Source organism: Amphimedon queenslandica, unplaced genomic scaffold, assembly GCF_000090795.2.
Source record: "Amphimedon queenslandica unplaced genomic scaffold, v1.1 AMPQUscaffold_13507, whole genome shotgun sequence".
NCBI lineage: Eukaryota > Metazoa > Porifera > Demospongiae > Haplosclerida > Niphatidae > Amphimedon > Amphimedon queenslandica.
Genome location: NW_003546257.1, coordinates 573,354 through 595,903, shown reverse-complemented (window position 1 = coordinate 595,903; position 22,550 = coordinate 573,354). Strand labels below are relative to the sequence as shown.

Genomic DNA, 22,550 nt, shown 5'->3' with positions numbered 1-22,550 from the left:
ATGATAATAGGACTCCCTGAAGGATGATCCAAGACTCCGGCTATAAACAAGAGAAGGTTTGGATGACGTACTTTAGCTAACATGCTTATCTCACGGCGAACCAGCTGGTTGTAATATAGTGACTTTATATCAGAGTGGAGCATCTTCACGGCAACTTTCTGACCATGCAACAGACCCACTTCAACTTTACCCCAACCTCCTGATCCAAGTGTGTCCTTGTTTGTCAATACTTGCTTATAGCTCACCTCCCAGTACTTGATATCGGTAGCACTGCTTTCTTCCAGCTGCTTCACTTGACCTTTCAATCTCATGTTCTCAATTGAGAAAAGACCAACTTGGCTCTGCAGCTGTGCCTGGACTTGCTCCTTCTTTTCTGTTTCTTGTTGCAGCTCATGATGAGCTTCTCTAAGGTCAGTAATCTCTCTCCTTAAATCCTTATTTTCATATTGTAGCTGCCCAATTTCATATTTTAAGTGGCCATTTTCCTCCCTTAGTCTTTCTTTGTCTGTTTCTAGTTGTTCCTGCACCTGTTTGACTTCTTCCCTCAGACGTTCCTGTTCTTCCAGAAGCTGCTGTTTTTCATTCCTCCATTGTTGTTCTTGCTGTTGAGCTCTCCTTTGTTGAGTGTCTTTCTCCAACTGAAGATTTTCAATTGACGTCTGGAGCTGGTGGATTTCTTCTTTTAAACCTAAATTAAAAATTAAAAATAATGATTTTCAAATACAAGGTTAGTCTTTTATGCTCACGTTGTGTTTTTATTTCTTCAATAGCTCTTCTTTCTTCTTCAACTCGTTCTTTGCTAATTCCTTCAGGCCCAGAGAACTGCACTGCTTGTATCACATTTGTTAATTCATCTCTTCTAACCCGATCTCCTCTTTCTCTTCCATTATCCTGTTCATAAGATGAAACATTAGGTGATAAATGCACATAACTGTCTTCTGCAATACTCTCTTCAATCCCTCCTTCAATCACCTGAAAATCTTCACATTGCCCACGCTGTTGTTCGTGATTCTCTTGATGTTGCTGTCGTTGTTTTGACTTCATTTCTTCAAGAGCTCTTTCTTCTTCTTCAATTCGATCTTTAATAACTGTTCCGGGTACACCAACATTCATTACATGTATTGTATCTGTTAAGTCATTAAGTCCTTCTCCTCTACCTCGATCTCCTCCTATCATTCCACCTCCTGCTGCCCACTTTTCTTCTTCTCCTCTAATTTCCGGATCACCAGCTACACAAACCTTCCTGTCATCCTTTCCTTGCTTGGCAGCATCAACATACCTCTGCTGTTGTCGTCGATACTCTGCTACTGTCATACCAAACTCTGCAGCTAATCTCTTCTCAGCCTCAGTAGCATCATCTTGTTTGGTTTCTTTTTGACCCTGTTGAAATTTAGCAGCTTGATCCTTCTGTTTCTGTAGTCTAAACTCATCAACAGTAAGTACCAGTTGTTCAGGAAGGAACACTTGACTGTGATTATGTGCCACTGTAAAAAAACTTAGTACCATGAGTACCAGTGATATTTAGATTTGCACCATCAAAATCTTTTAAAGGATCAATTTTCTTGTCCTAAAAATAAAAAGTTCATTCGTGATTTGTTCACATACTAAATCCTAAATGACTAATTCACTAAACATTACTGTTTCTTACTTACTGTTTTTAAAACTCACTGTTTCTATTCCTACTACTGGAAGTGGGTCAACTTTCATGTCTTTAGCAACTCTAATTGGCCCCACCCACCTCACTGTACCACCAACTACTTCTTCTTTAACTGTCTGTATTATCACACGATCACCTTCTTTGAACTTTGACACATGGCCAAATACATCTCCTGCTTCAAAACTTCCTCCCTCCTCCACTGAGAAAACTGCCTCTTTTACAAAATATTTTAATCTATCATAGACACCTTTAGATTGACCACTGGCAGTACCAGGTTTCGCTTGCACATAGCTTCTGGCAGCAGGGCTTGTTTGACTTCTTATAGGTTGCTCCATGACAGGATGTTCAGGTAACTGCTGACCAGATCTAGTAGGTGGTGCACCTTGTTTCTTGATTATCTTATCCATAGCAACAAAGGCAGCATTGTTGGGTCCACAAGTGAAATAAGGACTACCATTACTGGTACCTTTACCACGATATGCTTGATCCTAAAATGCAGTAACTGCGTTAAAACACAAACACAAAACACATTAAACTCACTCGTGCATCTATTTCAATACCAAAGACTATTCCATCACTATCAGGATGAGGACCAATATAACGTATTGTACCATTGACTGATGCAGTTGCTGTTCTGGGTGCAATCTCTAATTTGAAGATTACCTTATCACCAACTATCAGATCCATCTTCTTATCCACTTCATTTAAGTATTCCTTTACTCTTACACTAGTTGGTTGTACTGCTTGAAGATATTCTATTTCTCTTTCTTCTAACGGAACGACATCAATAAGTTCAGCAAACAGCACAACTTCAGGATCACGATAAAGACGGTAATTAGGAGTGACACCCTTGATTTGACGTCTCTCCTTTTCAGGTATTTGAACAACAAACTCTCCTTTGAATACTCTACACTCCCAGGGGTCTTCTCCTTCTCGGGACTGGCCATGTCCACTCTTTTCTTTCAGTAACATGGAAGCCATTGCGTATTGAGAGGTGTGGTAAATAAAAATCAATTTTAATTGACCAAAATTAATCACTGTTTATTGTAATTTCAACAGGACATGACCAGTTCCTAGTTTATTACTAGTCCTAGGTAGTCCATTGGTCATATCATACTGATGAGTGAGGTATGAGTGACACACATCAAGCAATAAGAATATCTGACTAATACAATAAGTTAATGTTAAAGCAAAGAAGAAGTTAGCATTAGCACTCCCAGTGTGTATCCATAGATACCAGGTGATGGGTCCAGCTATTGAACTGACTAGTACACAACCTATTGTAACTGGAGTGAACCTCATATCTGGAATAAAAGAAATAAATAAATGAAATAAAAAATAAGGATAATAATTGTATTGTAGAATCATTGTCAGTTTTATGATAGTGGATATGAGGGTGTGTCATTATACTTACATCTGAATACATGAGTCCACAGTGGTAGCAATGATACTGGTATAATGAAATCAGCAACAGTTGGGTATGATTTAAATAATGAGATCAGAGACAGTAAAGTATACACTAGGAACATTGGGTCTTGACTATAAGAAGAGAGAAAGGGATGATTAAATAATATGGCATCTACTTATGCAGGGTATGGCCTCTATATAATGGACACTTTGGTACAAGAAAGTGTCTCTGTTATACAGAGGTGTCCTTTATGTGGAGGTTATTTTATACAGTAAGGAATGTAATTGGTACACTAGGTGCTGTCCGTTAAATGGAGGTGTACACTATAGAGAGTGTCCATTAAGAGAGGTTATACTGTACATGTACACATGCTGTGTTTTTTAATGTATTTATTACTTGAATCTGATGGTGAGTGGAATGGCATGAATAAAGGCATTGATTTGAAAGACACAGAGAAAGAAAACTTGAAAATGATCAAACATCTCCATAAAGAAATACCAGAATAAGCCAACATTAGGAGTGAAATCAGGAACAAGTAAACTAAGAGGGGAAGGAGGAGAGAGAGAGAGAGAGAGAGAGAGAGAGAGAGAGAGGGAGGGAGAGAGAGGGTGTATTTCTAATTAGGAGGTATAAAAAAGCTTACATGACTCCATAAACTCCATTTATAAAATCCCATGATCCGCCAGTTATCAATAAAGATACACACAATATGCCAATCATCCATAACACAGTGTACAGTAAGAACTTTAATACACCACTTGTTCTACCAGACTGTATGTACATGTATATATGAGAAAGAAATGGGAGAGATAGAAAGAGAGGTGAGTGTGTGTGTGAGAAAAAGGACTGATAAAAATCATACAATAATAACTGACCTTTAGTATTAATACCAAAATATAATAACAATTTTTATAATGTATGTACAAGCATTTCTTTATTATGAACATTAGAAGGTCTTCACAAAATAGGCCAATTTCTAAAAAAATTTCCCCTGTACTATAGCCATTTTTTAATTATAGTACCGGTACATGGTTTTTTCCAAAAAATGGCTCCAGAATCACCCCCAAATTTTATTACATTTTTTGATGCATATTGATGTCCTTGTGCTGTGTAGAAAGTTTGAGCTGATTCCGACAAAAATTTTTTTAGTTACAGCCATTTTTTAAAAATGGCCCAATTTCTGAAAATTTCCCTGTACCCATGTTTTTTTCCAAAAAACGGCTCCAGAATCACCCCCAATTTTTATTACATTTTCTGATACATATTGATGTCCTTATGCTGTGTAGAAAGTTTGAGCTGATTCTGACTTCAATTTTTAAAGTTACGGCCAATTTAAAAAATGGGCCAATTTCTGAAAATTTCCCTGTACTATAGCCCATGGTTTTTCCTGAAAAATGGCTCCGAAATCACCCCCCAATTTTTATTACATTTTCTGATACATATTGATGTCCTTTTGTTGTGTAGAAAGTTTGAGCTGATTCTGAGCACATTAACATCCAAAAAACTAAATTTAATTACATTAGTACATATACCATTACTATATACATACACACATTACATTGATAATATTATCTACATACGTAATAAGCAGTGAGGGACAATGGTAGTAACAGCATCACTGGATATAAAGAGAACTGTACAGCTAGACTCATTCCCATACCACACAGGAACCAGTTCCCTACAAAAAATTATTGGGCTATTGTTAAAAATTTTACTGATTACCCAACCTTTTAATGACGTCCATAACCCAAAGACAATGCTGAGATTATTAAAACATACAGTGGAATGGGCAGAACAAGAGAGTATTGAGAATGGATTAATTAAATATCTATAAAAGTGGGAGGAGCATATGATCTATGAATAATTAATTAACCACACCCACTACTTACACTGACGCCACAATTGAAGGTAATGACTCGTTACGAGTTATTAAAATAGGCTCCACCCCTTTTCCTATACCTCCTGATTTTGTTCTTTGCTCTTGATTTTTGAGCTATATTTAGTAACAATGTGCTATTATTAGAAATGCCATACCTCATTCTGATGATGTAATCTTGTCAGTTGAGCCAAGCAATATGCTATTAATATATCTGCGACCTTATAAGGTAATAATGTCACATGACCATGTGTCACATGATGACTTACGATAAAAAATAATCCGTTAATGATGTCACCCAGGGGTAGCAAATATTGAAATAAAAACAGCACTAGAGGGGTCTAAGAATTTTTTAAAAATTAATTAATATTAAATTTTTAATCATTATCACCTCATGAAATAGATCACTTTGATAGGAAGATAGCCCCGCCTCCTTTAAAGCCACACCTTCTTTTACTAAAATTAATTATAAAAACAATAGTTTGTTTTTTGTCTCTTACAGCGTGTCCATGAGTTGAGTGGTGTTGATAGTTCAATTCTATCGCTGAGCCAGCCACTGGCCTCTTGTGACAATAGGAACAAACGTAATAACACTGACACTGCTAACACGTGGTACATGATCTGCAGATCTGGTTCTGGTATACTGATTAGTATACGGGAATATATAACAATCTGGGAAACCCCTTTGAAATTATGGCCGATAGTCCTCCTTCACTCTCGATTTTATTGAAAGACAAGAGCGGTTTAGTGTATAAAGATGATGGTGCTCCACAGCAGTGTAAAGTACCTAAAGGAGAACTAGTAATTGAACAACCAAAGGAAGAAATACGTCAGATCGAGAGCGACAAGCCTCCACCAAATTATCGTTTGTATAGAGATGATGAATACGTTGTTTTACATGTTGGGCATATGGATGTAGCTCCTTTACAAGAGAAAGAAATGAGATATTTATTAGCAGTGGAACCTCATGGCACACGATTACAGGAATACCTCAAATCAGATGCGATAAAGAAGGAGAAAATGGATTTGGTTGCTGGTGATTTGGTGATGTTCAAAATGAAATTGAGACCTGATGCTCCTGTTTCCATTGTCAAAGGTGTAATACGTTACATTGGTCCTATACAAGAGACTCTTGGAACATATTTTGGTATTGAAATACAAGTAAGTTATGACTTACTGAATAACTACAGTATCTTTATGGTCTAAAATTTCCATGACATGAATTATTAACCAACATAGACTGCTATTGCAGTGGTGACTGTACTGACTGGTATTATAGTTTTTAATGGTTAAAATTTAAATTTTATGATTATGATTATTAAAATTTTATAAAAATCATAAAAATTTAGACCATGAAAATTTGGATTTATATGGCATTTGAATACTTAATTATCTTTATTAGGAACAGAAATGTCGTGGTAAAGGTACCGGTAATGGCAATCCATATTTCTCTTGTGGATCCAAAGATGCTGTCTTTGTATCTATGGATAAGATAACAAAGAAATCTCAATATCCTATGGATGAGAAACCTGTCACTAAAAAAAGTGCTATCACTGGTGAACCAACCAAGAAACATCCATCTGGTACATCAGATTTTAATGAGAAGAGAGAAGTTTATGATGCTTCGAGTCAGTTTTATGCGAAAACAGATCCTAACCATAAGTCAAACTTTAAAGTTGATGATCGTGTGATTGTGAAGTCAGTGAGAGATGAAGTGTTTAATGGTACAGTAAAGTGGGTGGGAACAACTAGAGTTTATAATGAAAGTGACAGGAAGTTATCTACTGTTGCTGCTGTTGGAGTTGATGTGGTAAGTGAGATACATATATCTATTGTACATTTTATTTGTCTCATTATTAGGAAAAGACATTTTTATCTATTGATAAGCATTTCCCTGGTATGTATCTTGACATTACTGGCAGTCGTGGCCAAGAAGTTTTTAAAGTTGGCTTTGGTCACACTCGTTTGTTCCTTCCTGAGGAATATGGTGTCGTACTTCATGTTGAGGAGTATGCTAAACAACAAAAAGAAGCCAATGCTATGAAGCAGGAAGCTGAAAAAGCTAAGAAAGTAGGTTTAAGTTTAGAAGAATATCGATCTCAGAAAGAAATTCTTGAGAAAGCTAACAAGGACAAGAAACAAGAGAAGACACGTCATCCCCAGCAAACAAGAGGAGGCCCTGGACAGGAAGAGGAAGGATCTGCTGCTGGAGTTGGAGCATTGAGTCAGAATAATGAAAATGAAAAGGATAAGATGTCAGAGTCTATGATGCACATAGAATCTGGTGTGCCACTCAGTGAAGGAAGAAGACAACAAGAAGAACGAGCATTTGAACTAGCAAGACAACAGAGCCAACATGGTGATGGTGATCCAGCTGAGTATGAAATTATTAATGGAGGAGAAGTTAAGCCTACAGACGACAACTACTTAGATGTTCAACCTTATCATACTGTTCCTGAAGATCAGCAACAAAGTGTCAATCCTGTTTCTCAAGGATTACAAAAACCATCACCAAAACCTTATCGTGAAGAAGAAGGATACACTAGCCTCCCTTCACCTGATAGTAATTATTATCAGCGACACTCTCCTGATCCTAATCGACGTTCTCCTGATCCTAATCGACGTTCACCTGATCCTAATCGACGTTTTCCTGATCCTAATCGACCCTCTTCTGATCTTCCTGCAGGTCGTCCTGATCATCATCATCCTCGTGATTCTCATCATCGTTATCCACCTGGTGGTTCTCATGGTGGTTCTTCTGACAACTACCAACCTGGTGGCTCTTCTAATCAGTATTCATCTGGTGGTTCTTCTGACCAGTATCATGGTGGTTCTTCTAACCAGTACTATGGTGATTCTTCTAATCAGTATCCACCTGGTGGTTCTCATGGTGGTTCTTCTGACAACTACCAACCTGGTGGTTCTTCTAACCAGTATCCATCTGGTGGTCCTCCTCCTGATCCTCATCATCAGTTCACTATTGGGTCAATGGTGTCTGTTGATGTACAAAAAGGTGATCCATTGTATGGTGTAATAAAGTGGATAGGGACACTACCTGACTACCCAGCTGGAGCAATAGCTGGAGTGGAATTGGTATGTCACATGTATTAATTAATCTATTTTGTATGTATCATTTATAGGAGAAAACAATAAATGGTGGTACTGATGGTACACGGGGTGGAAGAAGATTTTTTACTTGCCCTTATGGTAATGGTTTCTTTTGTCCATTGACAGCTCTTAGACAAGACACAAGATATATGGATGAAGGACAAGTACCAGCACATATGAGACAAGATATTGATAACCGTATGTTAAATTATTAATACAGTGTGATTTATTTATTATCTTCTCTATTACACATGTAGCATTATCAAAGTATGCACCAGTAACTGAAGAAATTGACACTATGGGATCTCCTAATCTATTCAATTTGTACATTGGTAATTCACATGGTATTCAAGGTCATCATAATTCATGTTACCTTGATTCCACTGTGTTTGGATTATTTGCACTATCTGATTCATTTGATGAGTTGATATTCAAAGAACCAACTGAAGAGGTTGGAAGAAAAGTTAAACATTTTCTTTGGAAAGGAATTGTTAATCCATTGAGAAAGTGAGTGTTAAGTGTTTCTTGTTATAACTGGTTACTATAACTGGTTTTGTTTTTCCTGTATGTAGGCATGGATTAGCAAGATATGAGTCAATAATGGGATTGAGAGATAGTTTAGAAGAATTTGGTAGAATGAAAGGAGCCAAAACTGATGAAAAAGGTGAACTACTTACTATGACATCATCAATTAATGGTATTATTATTATTAGATCCTGAAGAATTTCTTAATCTTTTGTTTAAGGAAGTGCTTCACATACCTCCATTTCTGACTATTAAGTAATCAATAATTATTATTATTACCATTAATTAATTAATAATAATGATTTATTATTAATAATTGCATTAGACGTCCTTTTGGTGTTGAAAAGGAGTTTTTCATTCAGCTGTTCTTTGAGATTGATCCTAATAATACTGAAGTACCTAAAACAGAGAAACTGATAGCACAAATGTTTCATGAGCAAAACATCTCATTCACTAGAGTAAGTTTATGTTACTTATCATAACTTGTGATAATTATGACACTTGATGTGTAGGCTCCTTCCAAACTGTTGCTTCAGATGCCACGTTTTGGTAAAGAATTCAAAATGTACAGCAAAATAATTCCATCACTGACACTTGATGTGAAACCATTAATGGACCCCAGTAAGGAATAATGTTTGTAATAAATCTAAATGTCATTAACTTTTGTATAGATACAAGGGGAAATCAGAAATGTAGATTTTGTCTAAATGGTTCAGTATCTTCTGCTTGTTACAATTGTCCTAAGGATCTTTTCAACATTACTGATCGTTATGTTTATTACTGTTCTGAGTGTAACGAAAGTGCACATAGAGAGCGTAAAGGTCATCGTGTAGAAGTTGTAGATATTAGGCCTGGGACTAGTGATGCTAACAATTTTTCAAAGATGGAGTTGCTGTCAGTGATATGTATTGAGACCAGTCATTATGTGTGCTTCACTAGAGCAGGAGAAAAATGGCTGTTTCATGATAGCATGGCTGATAGATTACGTAAGATGAACCACTATTGATTCATTATCATAACTATTTCTCTATTCTACAGATGATATGTACAATGTTCCTAGAGTGGTTGATGTTACTGCTGAGCTACAGGATTGGATCTACTCCCGTACTGCTAGTGAGGATCGACTGATGAATACTCCTGCTAGAGATATACCAGAATATGTTCGTAGATTCACTCAAGATATTTACATGTGTGTATATGTTAATCCTGACCTTGATATGTATGGTGACAATGATGATCCTGAAGAGTCACTTCCAACGTGCACCCAATAATAATAATTATAATAATAACGATAATTATAATTATTAGTTGACCTTTGTTGTTCTTGTACCATCAATGCTTTTTGTGTGTGTTTGATTTGACTGCTATTAATAGCATTAAAATTTGTTATTTCAAAATAATTAATTATAAAACATTTGAGACAATTATAACAACATCTACTATTAGTAAAGTTCATGAAGTTTAAAGAAAGACACAGAGTCCAGTATGGTCCTTAGTCTATCATAAGTTAGTCCCATTCCTTGTACAAAACTAACAGCTCTGCTCAGCTTCCTGTGAAAGTTACCCTCAGGTACCTCCCTAATGGACTCATTATCAATGGAGGACACTCCAACTGCAGACAAAACCAAATGAAGTCTCTCCATCCCCAGGTCTCTAGCTAAACTCTCAAAGAAAGCATCACTGATGCTGTCAGCTGGATTCACAGGATCTTTTAAAGTTGATCTCACTTCATCACTTAGATAGAAATAAGGTTCAAACTCTAGCAGGTCTTCAACTGATGACAGTGGTTCAGGATGATTCATTGGTCTAACACTCATTGATCTATTCTTAACTGCATTCAGTACATCATCTATACCATATCTCTGCTTTATCTCAGAGTGTATGATTCCTCTTATCTTTGGTGGCTGTAGTACAGGATAGTGGACAGGATGTCGCATATCTTTTCCACTAATCAGAGCTTCTTTAAGCGAGAGATTACTCTTAATTTCGGGATCCAATTCCTCAACAACATTTCTTATCTTAGCCACCAGTCGGTTCCTCATTTGGAGGCAGTTTATGATACTTTCAGACGAGCTGGGACCCTCAGTCCTCATGCTCACGATGATAGCTTGATTAGAGTAGACATGTACTACCATCTCAAGACCAATAGCAGGGAAGCTTGTGATTAAAGTGCGGCGAGCACGATCATAGTTCTCTCGTGAAATCTCGGGCTCTTGGCAGAGCTGCAGTAAAAAGTGATGAATGAAGTACGGCATGAAGTATTGGTAAGGTGAAGAAGGTGAGAGAGTCCAAGCAAACATCAACTTTTGTTGTGCTGGTTGGCTGATCGGCTGCTCAGGGAGGAGATGAGGAAAGAAGTATCTGTTGTGCTTTGCCCATGAAGGAAGAGGGGAGAATGTGGAATGGAGTTTGGAGCAGTAGCAGTAATGGATCATGAGCTTTATCATCATCTCAGGATCAACGTTAGGCATAGCATCAAATAGATTCAATAGAACATCATGCATTAGGATACCATCATTTGTAGCTGGTGTGTCGTCAGTAAAAATGGCCTGCTCTACCTTGCAGAGAAGAGAATGACTGTCAATGACTATCCAACTCCTCTCAAGCTCCTCCTCATTTTCAAGCACCAGGAGGAGATTGAGCTCTCCCAGTGGCTTACAAAGTCTAAGGACTTCCATGACTTTTGGTTGAATCATCTTGCAATGAGCATCTTCCTTATCCAGGAGGACGAGGATCTCACACACAGACATGAATGAGACCCTCTTCTTGTTGCAGTAGTCCTTCATCATTCCATACAATATGTAGCTTTGGGATGGCAGCTGTGGCCTGTTTCTCCGAAGTGTCTTGAACTCATGAGAGAGAGCAAGATGGAGTATGGTATTAGGTACTGAGCTCTTTCTACAGTCCATCAGCTCACGTGCTATTATATTGAAATCAGCTTCATTGAAATGAGGTCTAGCTCTTGGATAGGCGTAATGTAGAAACCTCTCTCTATTGGCCAGCTTCCCAAACCTCAGCTGATAAAGATGACTACCAACAATTGCTACATTAGGAAGTCGGTCGGACCTCCCACAGGCCTTGTTGTAATGATACTTGACGAACTTGAGCCAGTATACCAGCTGCTTAGTGATGTCATCAGTCTTGTCATGAAGATTGACAACGACAATGAATACAGCATCAGAGAGGTGCCCACAGTGTAGTATTGCCTCATGTACGAACTCACGATGTGATGAGAGGTCGTAGAAAACTACGTTCCCAAACCAGGCACTTTGGAATGGGGTCGGAATTATACCAGCCTTGTGAGCACTGACGTTTGAGACACTGAAAAATAAATGAAAGAATTGACTCTTGACACCTTCGATCTGGAGGGATTTTATAAGAGTGCTCTTTCCAGCATTGGAATCACCAACAACAATGACTGGTATGGTACTCTCTAGCTCCGCCTTTGGGAATCGAACGGCAGGGAAATGCTGTCTGAAATCAGGATAGAGATTGAGTGGATTCCCATTTGAATGTTCCATGACTAATTTGAGTTTAATGACAGAATTGGGTGAAGGATCACTGGCTGCTATCTGTAGTAGGTTGGCGTGATTAGATGGGATGACAGCTGCTTTAGGGAATTCCAGCAATGCCTTAATAATCTCAATACTATCAACGTGGAATGCAATGTGTAATGGGGACTCTCCTTTCGCATTCCGTAGCCACTTCAATGACTCCTCATTTCTCTTGTGTATAGCAGTGAGAACAACCTTGACCATCTCCAAGTTATTGACGGTGACAGCAATGTGTAGTAAAGATGAACCCTCTTCGTCCACCATTTGTAATAACTCCCCTAAGTCATCACTGGGTAGCTGAGGATCGTGCAGCAACCTGGAAGCATCTTCCAAATTCCCTGCTTTCATGAATCCGGCAATATTTTGGAACAGGTTCAAGAGAAGCCCCTGTTCTTGAGATGTAGTGTTACCGTCTGCACACACTTCATCAATGGCATTGTTTGATGGAGGCATCTCACTAGCATCAACCTATTAGAAAAACAACATAGTATGCCACTATTATCAATATTATTATTTTGACTTTTCATGCAGGACCTGGAATTACATTCTAACAATGTTCAGACACATTGCTTAATTAATTTGATCTGCTATTATAATGAAATGGTCATACAAGGTTTCTAACAGGATTTTGACAAAGTGCTCATGCAGTTTTTTGTCAGTGGATTGTCAAGTTGCTCAGAAATTGGACCAAAGACTCTTATACCTTATATAGCATATACAGAGTATTTTGTCAAAAATGGCTAGGAGAAACTTCTCCATTTTTATAATTTTTCCTGATACATATACATGTTCTTATGTTGTGCAGCAAGTTTGAGCTGATTCCAATCAAGTTCAGATTTTTTTTTTACAAATTTCGCCAAAAATGAAAAGGAGGGAATTTTCTATTTTTACAATGCTCTACCATGTATAGTTTAATGTGATTTTAACAAGACATGTTTGTTACTATAATGTGCATTCCACACACCTCTCCATTTACTTTTATGGAATTAGTTCCAACTCTTAATTCAATTACTCCAATCTCATTCAGTAGCTCCATATTATCAACTGCAGCTTCAGTCAAGTACTGGACAGCCCCCACTCCAGTACACCACACTAACTCTATGGAGCCTTTCTTTGCAGCAGCAAGAGCTAGGACATAATTCTCACAATTGAAAATAGAAGTGACATCTTTCTGCAACCGGTCGAGATTATTCCTGCCGTACTTATCGTCAAGTATCATTTTAATGGTGCATCCTTCTGTCTCGGCTCTCTCTCTTTCTTGGTCTGTCCAGTTAATTTGTTGCTTCGTCATCAGTTCCACTAACTCGTCAACTGTCATCTCTCGATTGAACTTATCCACTGATGACAAGTACTCCTCCAGCTCTCTCTTGGTCTCCTCCTCTCCAAATTTATCAACAAGACACTTGAGCAGGTCGCATTGATTGAATCTAATCAATGGTTGGATCACGTCGTAAACTTTATCTAGAGTTTGAGCCTCTTTCAGTTGAGGAATGAGACTGTCCGATGATGTGGACTGATGATGATTGCTCCTACTGATTGGTAGCCCGCATATGTAGTCCACGAGGACTGAAAGGTCTGATATTGTCTCGCTTGATTTAGACTTTACTTTAGCTACAAGTGAAGCGAAAGCATTGACAAGCTCTACAAGGAACAAAGCAGTATAAACTGACATTTAAATGTGAACTTAATATGTTACCTGCGGGCCAAGGAGCTGGATCAGAGACTTGTTGCTGGGCCTGTTAATGACATGATGTCAAAGCTAATCTATAAATCGGTATTAAGTAAGCTTACTTGTAGATTGTTGCCCATAATGAATTAATGACTGATGTTCTCAGGTCTATCTGAGGGCTATCTTTTCTTGATCTTCGACATTAGGGTGGAGCTTAATCATAAATTGCGTGGGTGGTAGAAATGGTGTTTTTAAGGTGCCAAAATAGTCAGTTTTTTGGATATATATTTATACAGTAGGTAGAACTGACACTAAAGTATTACATTGTTTTTAATGCTATAATAATAATAATATTATCTACGTTGAATAAATGAAACAGTTTCTGGTGGAATGAGAGCAGCTCCTGCTAATCTCCCATCATCAAGAAGAAAATTAAATGTTGCACAAGCATTAGCCTATTAAAAGAGATAGTGTTAAATGATATTAATAATAAAGTGCATTATTTACTGTGTCTTGTATCTCAACACTGATTCCTCTGCCCTGCAGGTACCTCTTCACTGCAGTATCAATATTGACCATTCTACTTCCGGTACCAAGGATAACTAGCTCTGTTTGAAAATAAATAAATAATGATAATAATAATAAACAATAACAATAATGATAAAAACAATAATATAAATTTTTAATAAAAAATACTTTAAAGTGCAGTTTAATAATAATAATAATAATGACTGTGAATAAATATATAATATTAACAATATCAAACCTAATTTGGGTTCAATAAGAGTGAATATACTCATTGATTCAGGTGTTATAGCATCAGCACTGTTAATCTTCCAGTGGAAGAATCCTCTTGGTAGCAAAGCGACGGAGCCCATGACTTGAACACCTCTTAGATTGAATCCCTGCACGCTGTATCCTGATATCAATGGAGCAGCCTCTTCTACACTAACACGACTCAGAGTCGTCTGCAGTACCATTCCTCCACCATCTGAGTGGTGCCTGATTCTGTAGAGAAGAGGGGATTTCATGAAATGATGAGAATTGAGTAGCCGCCATTTTGATGCCATGACCACGCCTAGACTATATTATAAAAACCACACCCACAACTTTTTGCACTGATGCAAGATGGAGGTTATGTAACTTAATGAAATAATAGAAAGAAATATCATCAACAAGATGCTCTCGTATCTTTCTCTTGGGCTGAGGCAGCCAGGACTGCTGCCTCGTGTCCTTCTAATCCCTACTCTGAGACGGAATGCTATTTCATTGAGGAATTACTCAAATAAAGGTATAGAATAATAACATTGGGAATTGGCATATATGTATAACATATATAATTATTGTATTTTTAGGATTTGAAAGGTTTAAATTGGGGCGACAGAAAGAATCGAAAGGTATTGCTTAGAGTATTTGAGGTGGGAGGGGTTTTAAAGTAACGCACTGCTTGTTATTAATGTACATGTATGTAGCCCCAGGGTTTCTTACTAAGCACATGCTAAGTAGCATGGAGCAACTTTGAAAATTTATAAAAAAGCCAAACTTGATTGGAATCAGCTCAAACTTTCTGCGCAACATAAGAACATGTATATCTATCAGGAAACATTATAAAAATGGAGAATTTTCTACTTTTCATTTTTGGTGAAATTTGGCCAAAATCCCTGTACTATAGTACAGGGACTTTGGCCTGATTTTGGAGCAACTTTAAAAATTTGTAAAAAATCCAAATTTGATCGGAATCAGCTCAAACTTTCTATGCAACATAAGAACATGTATATGTATTAGGAAAAGTTATAAAAATGGAGAATTTTCTACTTTTCATTTTTGACGAAATTTGGCCAAAATCCCTGTACTATAGTACAGGGACTTTGGCCTGATTTTGGAGCAACTTTAAAAATTCGTAGAAAAAAATCTAAATTTGATCGGAATCAGCTCAAACTTTCTATGCAACATAAGAACATGTATATGTATTAGGAAAAGTTATAAAAATGGAGAATTTTCTACTTTTCATTTTTGATGAAATTTGGCCAAAATCCCTGTACTATAGTACAGGGACTTTGGCCCGATTTTTGAGTAACTTTAAAAGTTCATAAAAAATCCAAACTTGATCGGAATCAGCTCAAACTTTCTACACAACATAAGAACATGTATATGTATCAGGAAAAGTTATTAAAATGGGAAATTCTCTCCTTTTAATTTTTGACAAAATATGGCCAAGATCCTTGTACTCTACAGTTTAGTACAGGGACTAAAAAATCTACCATTAAGATGCTGAGCACTATGCCAAAAACCTGTGGGAAACCCTAATGTAACCCTTGCCGTCTAGTTGAGACTGTCTTAAATTCATAAAGGTTGTAGTTCATTTTGATATTATATTAATAAACTGCATTTTTAATTAGGAGGGAAGGGCAACAGTGAGAGTTCCGGTTCCTCAGGAGGTTCTCCGAATAACAAAGGAAGAGGAGACTGGATGAACAAGAACTGGCTAGAGGAGATCATGAAGCCAGAGCACAGGGGAATGTGGCTCTCTCTTATCATTGCTGTAGCTGGAGGGTATTTCCTCTTTCGTTCGTCTGACGGTCAAGAAATATCGTGGCAAGAGTTTCGTACTAGATACCTTGAGACGGGAGAGGTGAGAGAGAGGGGGAGGGGGAGAGGTGAGAGAGAGAGGGGGAGGGATTAGGAAGATAAGTGAGACTGTTTGATGGATTAGATTTTGGTGCTTTCTCATTTTCCATTAATTAAAAACTCCACCATTTTAAAACCAATATGTACATGCTTATTAACGGCACTCTTCCTCCTTAGGTTGATCACCTTGAGGTTGTCAATCGCAGTATAGTACGGGTGTATTTACACAGTGGCCATTTGACTGGTGTAAGTTATTACTTAACTACTGACCCCACCCCCATATCACTTGTACTACATATAGAAACGAAGCTCTCTGAAATTTAATATTGGCAGTGTCGACTCATTTGAGAGGAATCTTGAACAAGCTCAGAATGAGTTAGGAGTGACTCCAGCTAACCACATCCCTGTGGTTTATGTAGCTGAAGCTAATCTACTGTAAGTTATAAAAGCAATATGTGGGGGCGTACTGTAATTTTATTAATTGTCAATATTTTTTCTCCATTTTCAGTAAAGAGGTCATAAAGTTGATTCCCTCTATGCTTGTTCTTGGGGCAATCTTCTACTTCAGTCGGAGGTTGACTTCTGGTAGTGGAGGTGGGCGTGGTGTAAGTTAACCACACCCTTTTTATTATTATCATCATTATTATTAATTAGGGTATATTTGGTGTGGGACAATCAACAGCTAAGTTCATTAACAAGGAAACTAACATTAAGACCAAATTTGGGTCAGTCAGTCAATTTTTAATTTAAAAATTTATTGAATTACATGTATAGCTGTAAGATTATTTGTTACATTTTAATTTTATTTTTCAATTAATTTTCTCCTAATACTCTCATTGTAGTGATGTCGCTGGCTGTGAAGAAGCCAAAGTTGAAATAATGGAGTTTGTCAACTTCTTGAAAAATCCCAAACAGTATCTTGATCTCGGAGCTAAAATACCAAAAGTATATTCACACCAACCTATTCCTATACACATGTACCTTTAGTACCATTATATATACTATACATGTACATGTACATGTATTGTGTGTGTACATGTACATGTAATTGTCATTTCTTTTTACTATTACAGGGTGCTATTCTCAGTGGTCCTCCTGGTACTGGTAAGACGCTGCTAGCTAAAGCAACAGCTGGTGAGGCCGGAGTGCCTTTCCTCAGTATATCAGGGTCTGAGTTCCTGGAGATGTTCGTTGGAGTTGGACCTGCCAGAGTAAGCGGCAGCTGTTTAATAATAATAATAATAATAGTGATAATGATCAGGACTCCACTTTATGATACCAGCTTAGTACTTTACGTAGCATAAGGACATCAATATATATCAGAAAATATAATAAAAATTGTGGGTGATTTCAGAGCCATTTCTTGGAAAAAAGCATGGGCTATAGTACAGGGTATTTTTTGAAATTGGCCGATCTTTTAAAATGTCCATAACTCAAGGATTTAATTAATTCTGTTTAGGTAAGAGATCTCTTCTCTCAAGCGAGGAAGAATGCTCCCTGTATCATATTCATTGACGAGATTGATGCTGTGGGTAGGGCAAGAGGGAGGAAGGGAAGTTTTGGCGGACACGATGAAAGAGAAAATACACTCAACCAGCTGCTAGTGGAGATGGACGGTAAGGAGATCAATGTAGATAAGTATATTCATCATAATTACATGTGTATATATATATGTACATGTATGTATACCTATACATTAGGTTTCAATACAACTACTAATGTTGTTGTGCTGGCTGGTACTAACAGACCTGATGTCCTTGACCCTGCACTGATGAGGCCGGGTCGCTTTGACAGACAAATATACTTACCACCACCTGACATCAAGGGAAGGTATGGCACCTACACATGTACCAACTATTACATTTTCTGATACATATTGATGTCCTTATGCTATGTAGAAAGTTTGAGGTGATTCCGACAAGAATTTTTCGAGTTATGGCCATTTTAAAAAATGAGCCAATTTATGAAAAAATCCCTGTACTATAGCCCATGGTTTTTTCCAAAAAATGGCTCTGAAATCACCCCCAATTTTTATTACATTTTCTGATACATATTGATGTTCTTATGCTGTGTAGAAAGTTTGAGGTGATTCCGACAAGAATTTTTCGAGTTACAGCCATTTTAAAAAACAAGCCAATTTCTGAAAAATTCCCTGTACTATAGCCCATGGTTTTTTCTGAAAAATGGCTCCAAAATCACCCCTAATTTTTATTACATTTCCTGATTCATATTGATGTACTTATGCTGTGTAGAAAGTTTGAGGCGATTCCGACAAAAAATTTTCAAGTTATGGCCATTTTAAAATTGGCCAATATTCAAAAAATGGTTTTATCATTTTTGTGCTAACACATCATTGCCCATTCTCCTATAGAGCTTCAATATTTCGTGTGCATCTCAAACCAATCAAAACAAGTCTAAACATTGATGATCTAGCTAGGAAGCTTGCCGCCCGTACTCCAGGATTCACTGGTGCTGATGTTGCTAACGTCTGCAATGAAGCAGCTCTCATAGCTGCTCGGTATTTAGCCACTGACGTCCTTATGACTCACTTTGAACAAGCCATTGAACGAGTGATAGGAGGACTGGAGAAGAAGACACTAGTCATACAACCAGAGGAAAAGAAAGTCATCGCTTACCATGAGGCTGGACATGCTGTGGTGGGTTGGTTCATGAGATACGCTGACCCATTAATGAAAGTAAAGAGAGACAGAATATATAATATCACAATTAATGTACATATATATGTATATGTAGGTTTCTATAATACCAAGAGGTAAGGGACTTGGTTATGCTCAATATCTACCAAGAGAACAACACATCTACACAACTGAAGAGGTACTTATATACACACATACATGTACATGTACATGTACATTATGTTCATGGTCATTTCTGCAATGTACATGTGTACATAATATACTGTCCTTAGCTCTAGAGCTTTCATTTCTACCTCTTTCTCTCCCTCTCTCTCTCTCTCTCCCTCTCCAGCTGTTTGACAGAATGTGCATGATTCTAGGCGGCAGAGCCAGCGAGCAAGTGTTTTTTGGTAGAATAACAACAGGTAAACAAGAAACAAACAAAACAAACGAATTCTTCTTCTTCTTCTTCTTATTATTATTATTATCATTTAGGAGCTCATGATGACCTTAAAAAGGTGACAGGAATGGCTTATTCACAAGTAAACTATTAACTGTACTATCTTATCACAATACCGTTGTGTCTTTTAGTGATACACATGTACACGTACTTTAGTGTATTGTGTTCTAATTCTAATTGGCTCCATCGTATACCACATGTTACTGGGAGGCAGCTGCACATACCTGGTATAATGTTACAAACCAGTGTAGCCCTCAATAGATGTACATGTATATGGTATTTAAAATTTTAGCCTTTACAATTATTATTGCACATTTACTTATTATTTGCTACATCTTACATTGTATTTTACTGGGATATAGCTCCATGTGCATGTAGCAGGAAACCTTTAGCTCTTGATAGGCGTACTTGTATGTATATGGTATCCAAAGTTGTAGAACCTATTATTCTAATTAATTGCTATTAGCTCCATCCTGGTACATAATTCAATTACTCCACAGCTGTTGAGAGTAACCCCAGATCCAATCCTTTAGCAATGATGTAGGGTATCCATAGTTCTGCATCTTTAATGTGTTTTGGCTGGATCGAAGCCTAACCACTTTAACCACTTTACTGGGTCAACTCCACGTTCATGTAACAGTATCAAGTTTCAAACCTTTTAGCTCTTGATAGATGTATATGGCATCCAAAATTTTAGAGCCTATTATTTTTAATTGGTTGCTATTAGTTTCAAGCGTGCTGCATATTTCACTAATTATACTATAATTACTTTCCTTTTAGCAATTATTTTTATGGCTCTGGCTACACTATGCATCCATGGTATCCCCACCTCAAACAAGTGATAAGTGGTCTCGGGCTATGCTCTTGACCAGTTATCTCACAGGACTTGTGTACACATGATCACCTTGGTTTCTACACTTATTTTTTAATTTTATATATATTTTTAGATTGCCAAATATGGTATGAATGATGAGGTTGGTCAGGTTTCCTTTGACCTTCCCGGTGAAGGCGACCAAATGTTTGAGAAACCTTACAGCGAAGCAACAGCTCAACTGATAGACGATCAAGCAAGAGACCTCATTTCAAGAGCTTACCAATCAACGATACAGCTGTTAGAAGAGAAGAGAGAGTCTGTCGTCAAAGTGGCCGAGAGATTATTACAGCAAGAGGTTCTTCAACGTGAAGATATGATAGAACTTTTAGGCCCAAGGCCTTTCCCAGAGAAATCAACTTACGAGGAGTTTGTGGAAGGAACTGGGTCTCTTGATGAAGACACTAGTCTACCAAAAGGTTTAGAAGGAATGAAAGATGGAGGAGGAGGTGGAGCTACTGTTTCACCAGATGCAGCATCATGATGATATAGATATAACTGTCCCATAAGTAAACTTAATTTATTATCACGCTAAGTGTCTCAATTATTTTGTCATACAGTCAACAGATAATTTAAACTGTCCCTTTTATCATAGATATCTGAATATTCTAATAGAACTCTAGACTATAGTTATTATATTAATAAAGTAATACATGTAGCTATAGTAAACTCAATCAGATATCTATGAGTAATATTATAATTGTTTATCATGGTGAGACTGGTTATTGTGGGTGCACTAATTATTTCCTACATCCTAAAGTGTATTTTACTGGGATGTATATGTATATGGTATCCAAAGCTCTAGAACCTATTGGTTGCTAATTTGCTATAGCTCCATCGTGATTCATAATTCAATTACTCCACAGCTGTTGTGAGTAACCACCAAATCCAATGCTTTAGCAATGATGTAGGGTATCCATAGTTCTGCAATGTCTGTATGGTATCTTTGGCTGGACCATCTGTCAGAGCCTAACCACTTTAGCTGGAATAGTATTTAGTAGTACGTGTGTGTGAGAGACCTCATTTCAAGGGCTTACCAATCAACAAGAACAGCTGCTAGAAGAGAAGAGAGAGTTTTTGGTAAACAGGAAACAATAACCACTTCCTGTTTTTTGCTCTATAAAACTGAAGGCAGCAGCTCACACTGTCATCAGTTACTCATGATGAATTTCAATCAGGTGATAATACTAGTCCTTTTTGCAGCTGCAGCATATGCTCAATGGCCCGATAAAGATGAGCTCATGCAAAAGTCTCAGCTCAATAATGGAGAGTATGCTGCAGAGCCTTTATTCGAGACAGATAATGCAGACAGAAATGGAAACCAGGCACCATCTAGTGCCATTGAATCTGTCGACCGAAATAGTTTCCCACAATCAAAGGATAAGAAAATGAATCTTCTAGATATTGATTTTGATGCAAGTGAACAGGGAGTGTCAAGGGTACCAGGCACCTTCTCACGACCGTTTTACATTCAAATTGTCGACAAAGAAGTATTTGTGACAGAGTATGGAACACGTAACATCATTGTCTTGAACTTGCAAGGAAAAGTACTTAGAAAGTTTAGAATACCCTCTGGAAATCCTACTGGTCTCTTTGTTGAAGGGAACAAAGTCCTAGTTACTAATCATAGACGTGAAATATACAGTTTTTCAACTAGTGGGGAACTTCTTGGAGTTCAATATTCAAAGGAACCAGTTGGAGTTGCTGTCGATCAAAATGACATCATGTATGCCACTGAATGGAGGACTGGTCGTATACAAGTATTTAATCGTGATGGGACAAAATCTCACTCTATCTTTCTTGGAAAGGCTGGATACTTGCGTAAGATTCAGTTTGATAAACAAGGCAACCTTTATGTTGGTGACTACTATACTAATACGATAATAGTCTTCAATAAATGTGGAAACATTATTAAAAAAATTAAAGTTCCTGTAAAGATACATAGCTTAGAAGGAATACACATCAATGGTGACAACCTTTATGTAACTGAGAGGCGAAAAGGCCTTGGAAAGGTTGTCGTGATGAGCCTCAGTAAGGGAAGTGTCATCAAAACTCTACACGGATTGGTTGGTGCATCTGATGTTGCTGTTGCTTCAGACGGAAGACTCTGGGTTGTTGATTTTGAAGGAAATGCTATAAAGATCTATAGTTTTTAGAA

General features: G+C 37.4%; 5 protein-coding genes across 6 annotated transcripts; 2 read left to right on the top strand and 3 right to left on the bottom strand.

The window, feature by feature from the left end:
* Nucleotides 1-2,677: 2,677 nt before the first annotated feature.
* On the bottom strand, nt 2,678-5,610 carry LOC100641493 (phosphatidylinositol glycan anchor biosynthesis class U protein-like). The gene is made up of 11 exons (XM_020008775.1): nt 5,442-5,610; nt 5,333-5,397; nt 5,211-5,282; nt 5,100-5,162; nt 4,955-5,058; nt 4,793-4,893; nt 4,646-4,743; nt 3,709-3,836; nt 3,462-3,605; nt 3,072-3,196; nt 2,678-2,961 (listed from the first exon to the last, which is right to left on the bottom strand). Exons 1-11 carry the CDS (start codon nt 5,557-5,559, stop codon nt 2,699-2,701), a joined length of 1,281 nt encoding a protein of 426 aa, XP_019864334.1. The 5' UTR covers nt 5,560-5,610; the 3' UTR covers nt 2,678-2,698.
* On the top strand, nt 5,599-9,988 carry LOC100632906 (uncharacterized). Its single transcript, XM_003383762.2, has 11 exons — nt 5,599-6,102; nt 6,344-6,751; nt 6,802-8,034; nt 8,082-8,247; nt 8,307-8,556; nt 8,622-8,713; nt 8,763-8,829; nt 8,900-9,032; nt 9,087-9,195; nt 9,246-9,560; nt 9,613-9,988. The coding sequence occupies exons 1-11, from the start codon at nt 5,635-5,637 to the stop codon at nt 9,843-9,845; spliced, it is 3,474 nt and encodes a 1,157-aa protein (XP_003383810.2). The 5' UTR covers nt 5,599-5,634; the 3' UTR covers nt 9,846-9,988.
* LOC109593741 (uncharacterized) lies at nt 9,926-14,008 on the bottom strand. 2 transcript variants are annotated; one of them, XM_020008772.1, is made up of 4 exons: nt 13,920-14,008; nt 13,825-13,864; nt 13,093-13,769; nt 9,926-12,596 (listed from the first exon to the last, which is right to left on the bottom strand). In XM_020008772.1, exons 1-4 carry the CDS (start codon nt 13,935-13,937, stop codon nt 10,017-10,019), a joined length of 3,315 nt encoding a protein of 1,104 aa, XP_019864331.1. In that variant the 5' UTR covers nt 13,938-14,008; the 3' UTR covers nt 9,926-10,016. The 2 variants fall into 2 exon arrangements, with proteins under 2 accessions (XP_019864331.1, XP_019864332.1); XM_020008773.1 differs by having other exon boundaries at nt 13,105-13,769.
* Nucleotides 14,009-14,045: 37 nt separating this feature from the next.
* LOC100641365 (NADH dehydrogenase [ubiquinone] 1 alpha subcomplex assembly factor 3-like) lies at nt 14,046-14,878 on the bottom strand. Its single transcript, XM_003383828.3, has 3 exons — nt 14,564-14,878; nt 14,305-14,405; nt 14,046-14,252 (listed from the first exon to the last, which is right to left on the bottom strand). The coding sequence occupies exons 1-3, from the start codon at nt 14,865-14,867 to the stop codon at nt 14,151-14,153; spliced, it is 507 nt and encodes a 168-aa protein (XP_003383876.3). The 5' UTR covers nt 14,868-14,878; the 3' UTR covers nt 14,046-14,150.
* Nucleotides 14,879-14,886: 8 nt separating this feature from the next.
* On the top strand, nt 14,887-20,969 carry LOC100632780 (AFG3-like protein 2). Its single transcript, XM_003383761.3, has 16 exons — nt 14,887-15,088; nt 15,153-15,194; nt 16,197-16,429; nt 16,603-16,671; nt 16,727-16,860; nt 16,934-17,030; nt 17,080-17,150; nt 17,268-17,370; nt 17,499-17,636; nt 17,885-18,041; nt 18,126-18,255; nt 18,797-19,121; nt 19,180-19,260; nt 19,414-19,486; nt 19,557-19,603; nt 20,469-20,969. The coding sequence occupies exons 1-16, from the start codon at nt 14,977-14,979 to the stop codon at nt 20,874-20,876; spliced, it is 2,220 nt and encodes a 739-aa protein (XP_003383809.1). The 5' UTR covers nt 14,887-14,976; the 3' UTR covers nt 20,877-20,969.
* Nucleotides 20,970-22,550: the final 1,581 nt, after the last annotated feature.

Bases quoted from the DNA above. Each gene is read 5' to 3' on its own strand.
- LOC100641365 (XM_003383828.3), bottom strand. From the start codon at position 14,867: ATGGCATCAAAATGGCGGCTACTCAATTCTCATCATTTCATGAAATCC. The intron at 14,406-14,563 runs GTTTGATATTGT...ATTTTCAAACAG, and splicing joins TCTTATTGAACCCAAATTAG to AGCTAGTTATCCTTGGTACC. The intron at 14,253-14,304 runs GTAAATAATGCA...CTCTTTTAATAG, and splicing joins GTGTTGAGATACAAGACACA to GCTAATGCTTGTGCAACATT.
- LOC100641493 (XM_020008775.1), bottom strand. From the start codon at position 5,559: ATGTACCACGTGTTAGCAGTGTCAGTGTTATTACGTTTGTTCCTATTG. The intron at 5,163-5,210 runs GTAAGTCATCAT...TTACCTTATAAG, and splicing joins TTAACGGATTATTTTTTATC to GTCGCAGATATATTAATAGC. The intron at 2,962-3,071 runs GTAAGTATAATG...CTTTTATTCCAG, and splicing joins GTGGACTCATGTATTCAGAT to ATATGAGGTTCACTCCAGTT.
- LOC109593741 (XM_020008772.1), bottom strand. The intron at 13,770-13,824 runs GTAACATATTAA...TGTTCCTTGTAG, and splicing joins TCCAGCTCCTTGGCCCGCAG to AGCTTGTCAATGCTTTCGCT. The intron at 12,597-13,092 runs GTGTGTGGAATG...TTTTTCTAATAG, and splicing joins CCATAAAAGTAAATGGAGAG to GTTGATGCTAGTGAGATGCC.
- LOC100632780 (XM_003383761.3), top strand. From the start codon at position 14,977: ATGCTCTCGTATCTTTCTCTTGGGCTGAGGCAGCCAGGACTGCTGCCT. The intron at 15,195-16,196 runs GTATTGCTTAGA...ATTTTTAATTAG, and splicing joins GCGACAGAAAGAATCGAAAG to GAGGGAAGGGCAACAGTGAG. The intron at 19,261-19,413 runs GTACTTATATAC...CTCCCTCTCCAG, and splicing joins ACATCTACACAACTGAAGAG to CTGTTTGACAGAATGTGCAT.
- LOC100632906 (XM_003383762.2), top strand. From the start codon at position 5,635: ATGGCCGATAGTCCTCCTTCACTCTCGATTTTATTGAAAGACAAGAGC. The intron at 6,103-6,343 runs GTAAGTTATGAC...TATCTTTATTAG, and splicing joins ATTTTGGTATTGAAATACAA to GAACAGAAATGTCGTGGTAA. The intron at 9,033-9,086 runs GTAAGTTTATGT...CTTGATGTGTAG, and splicing joins AAAACATCTCATTCACTAGA to GCTCCTTCCAAACTGTTGCT.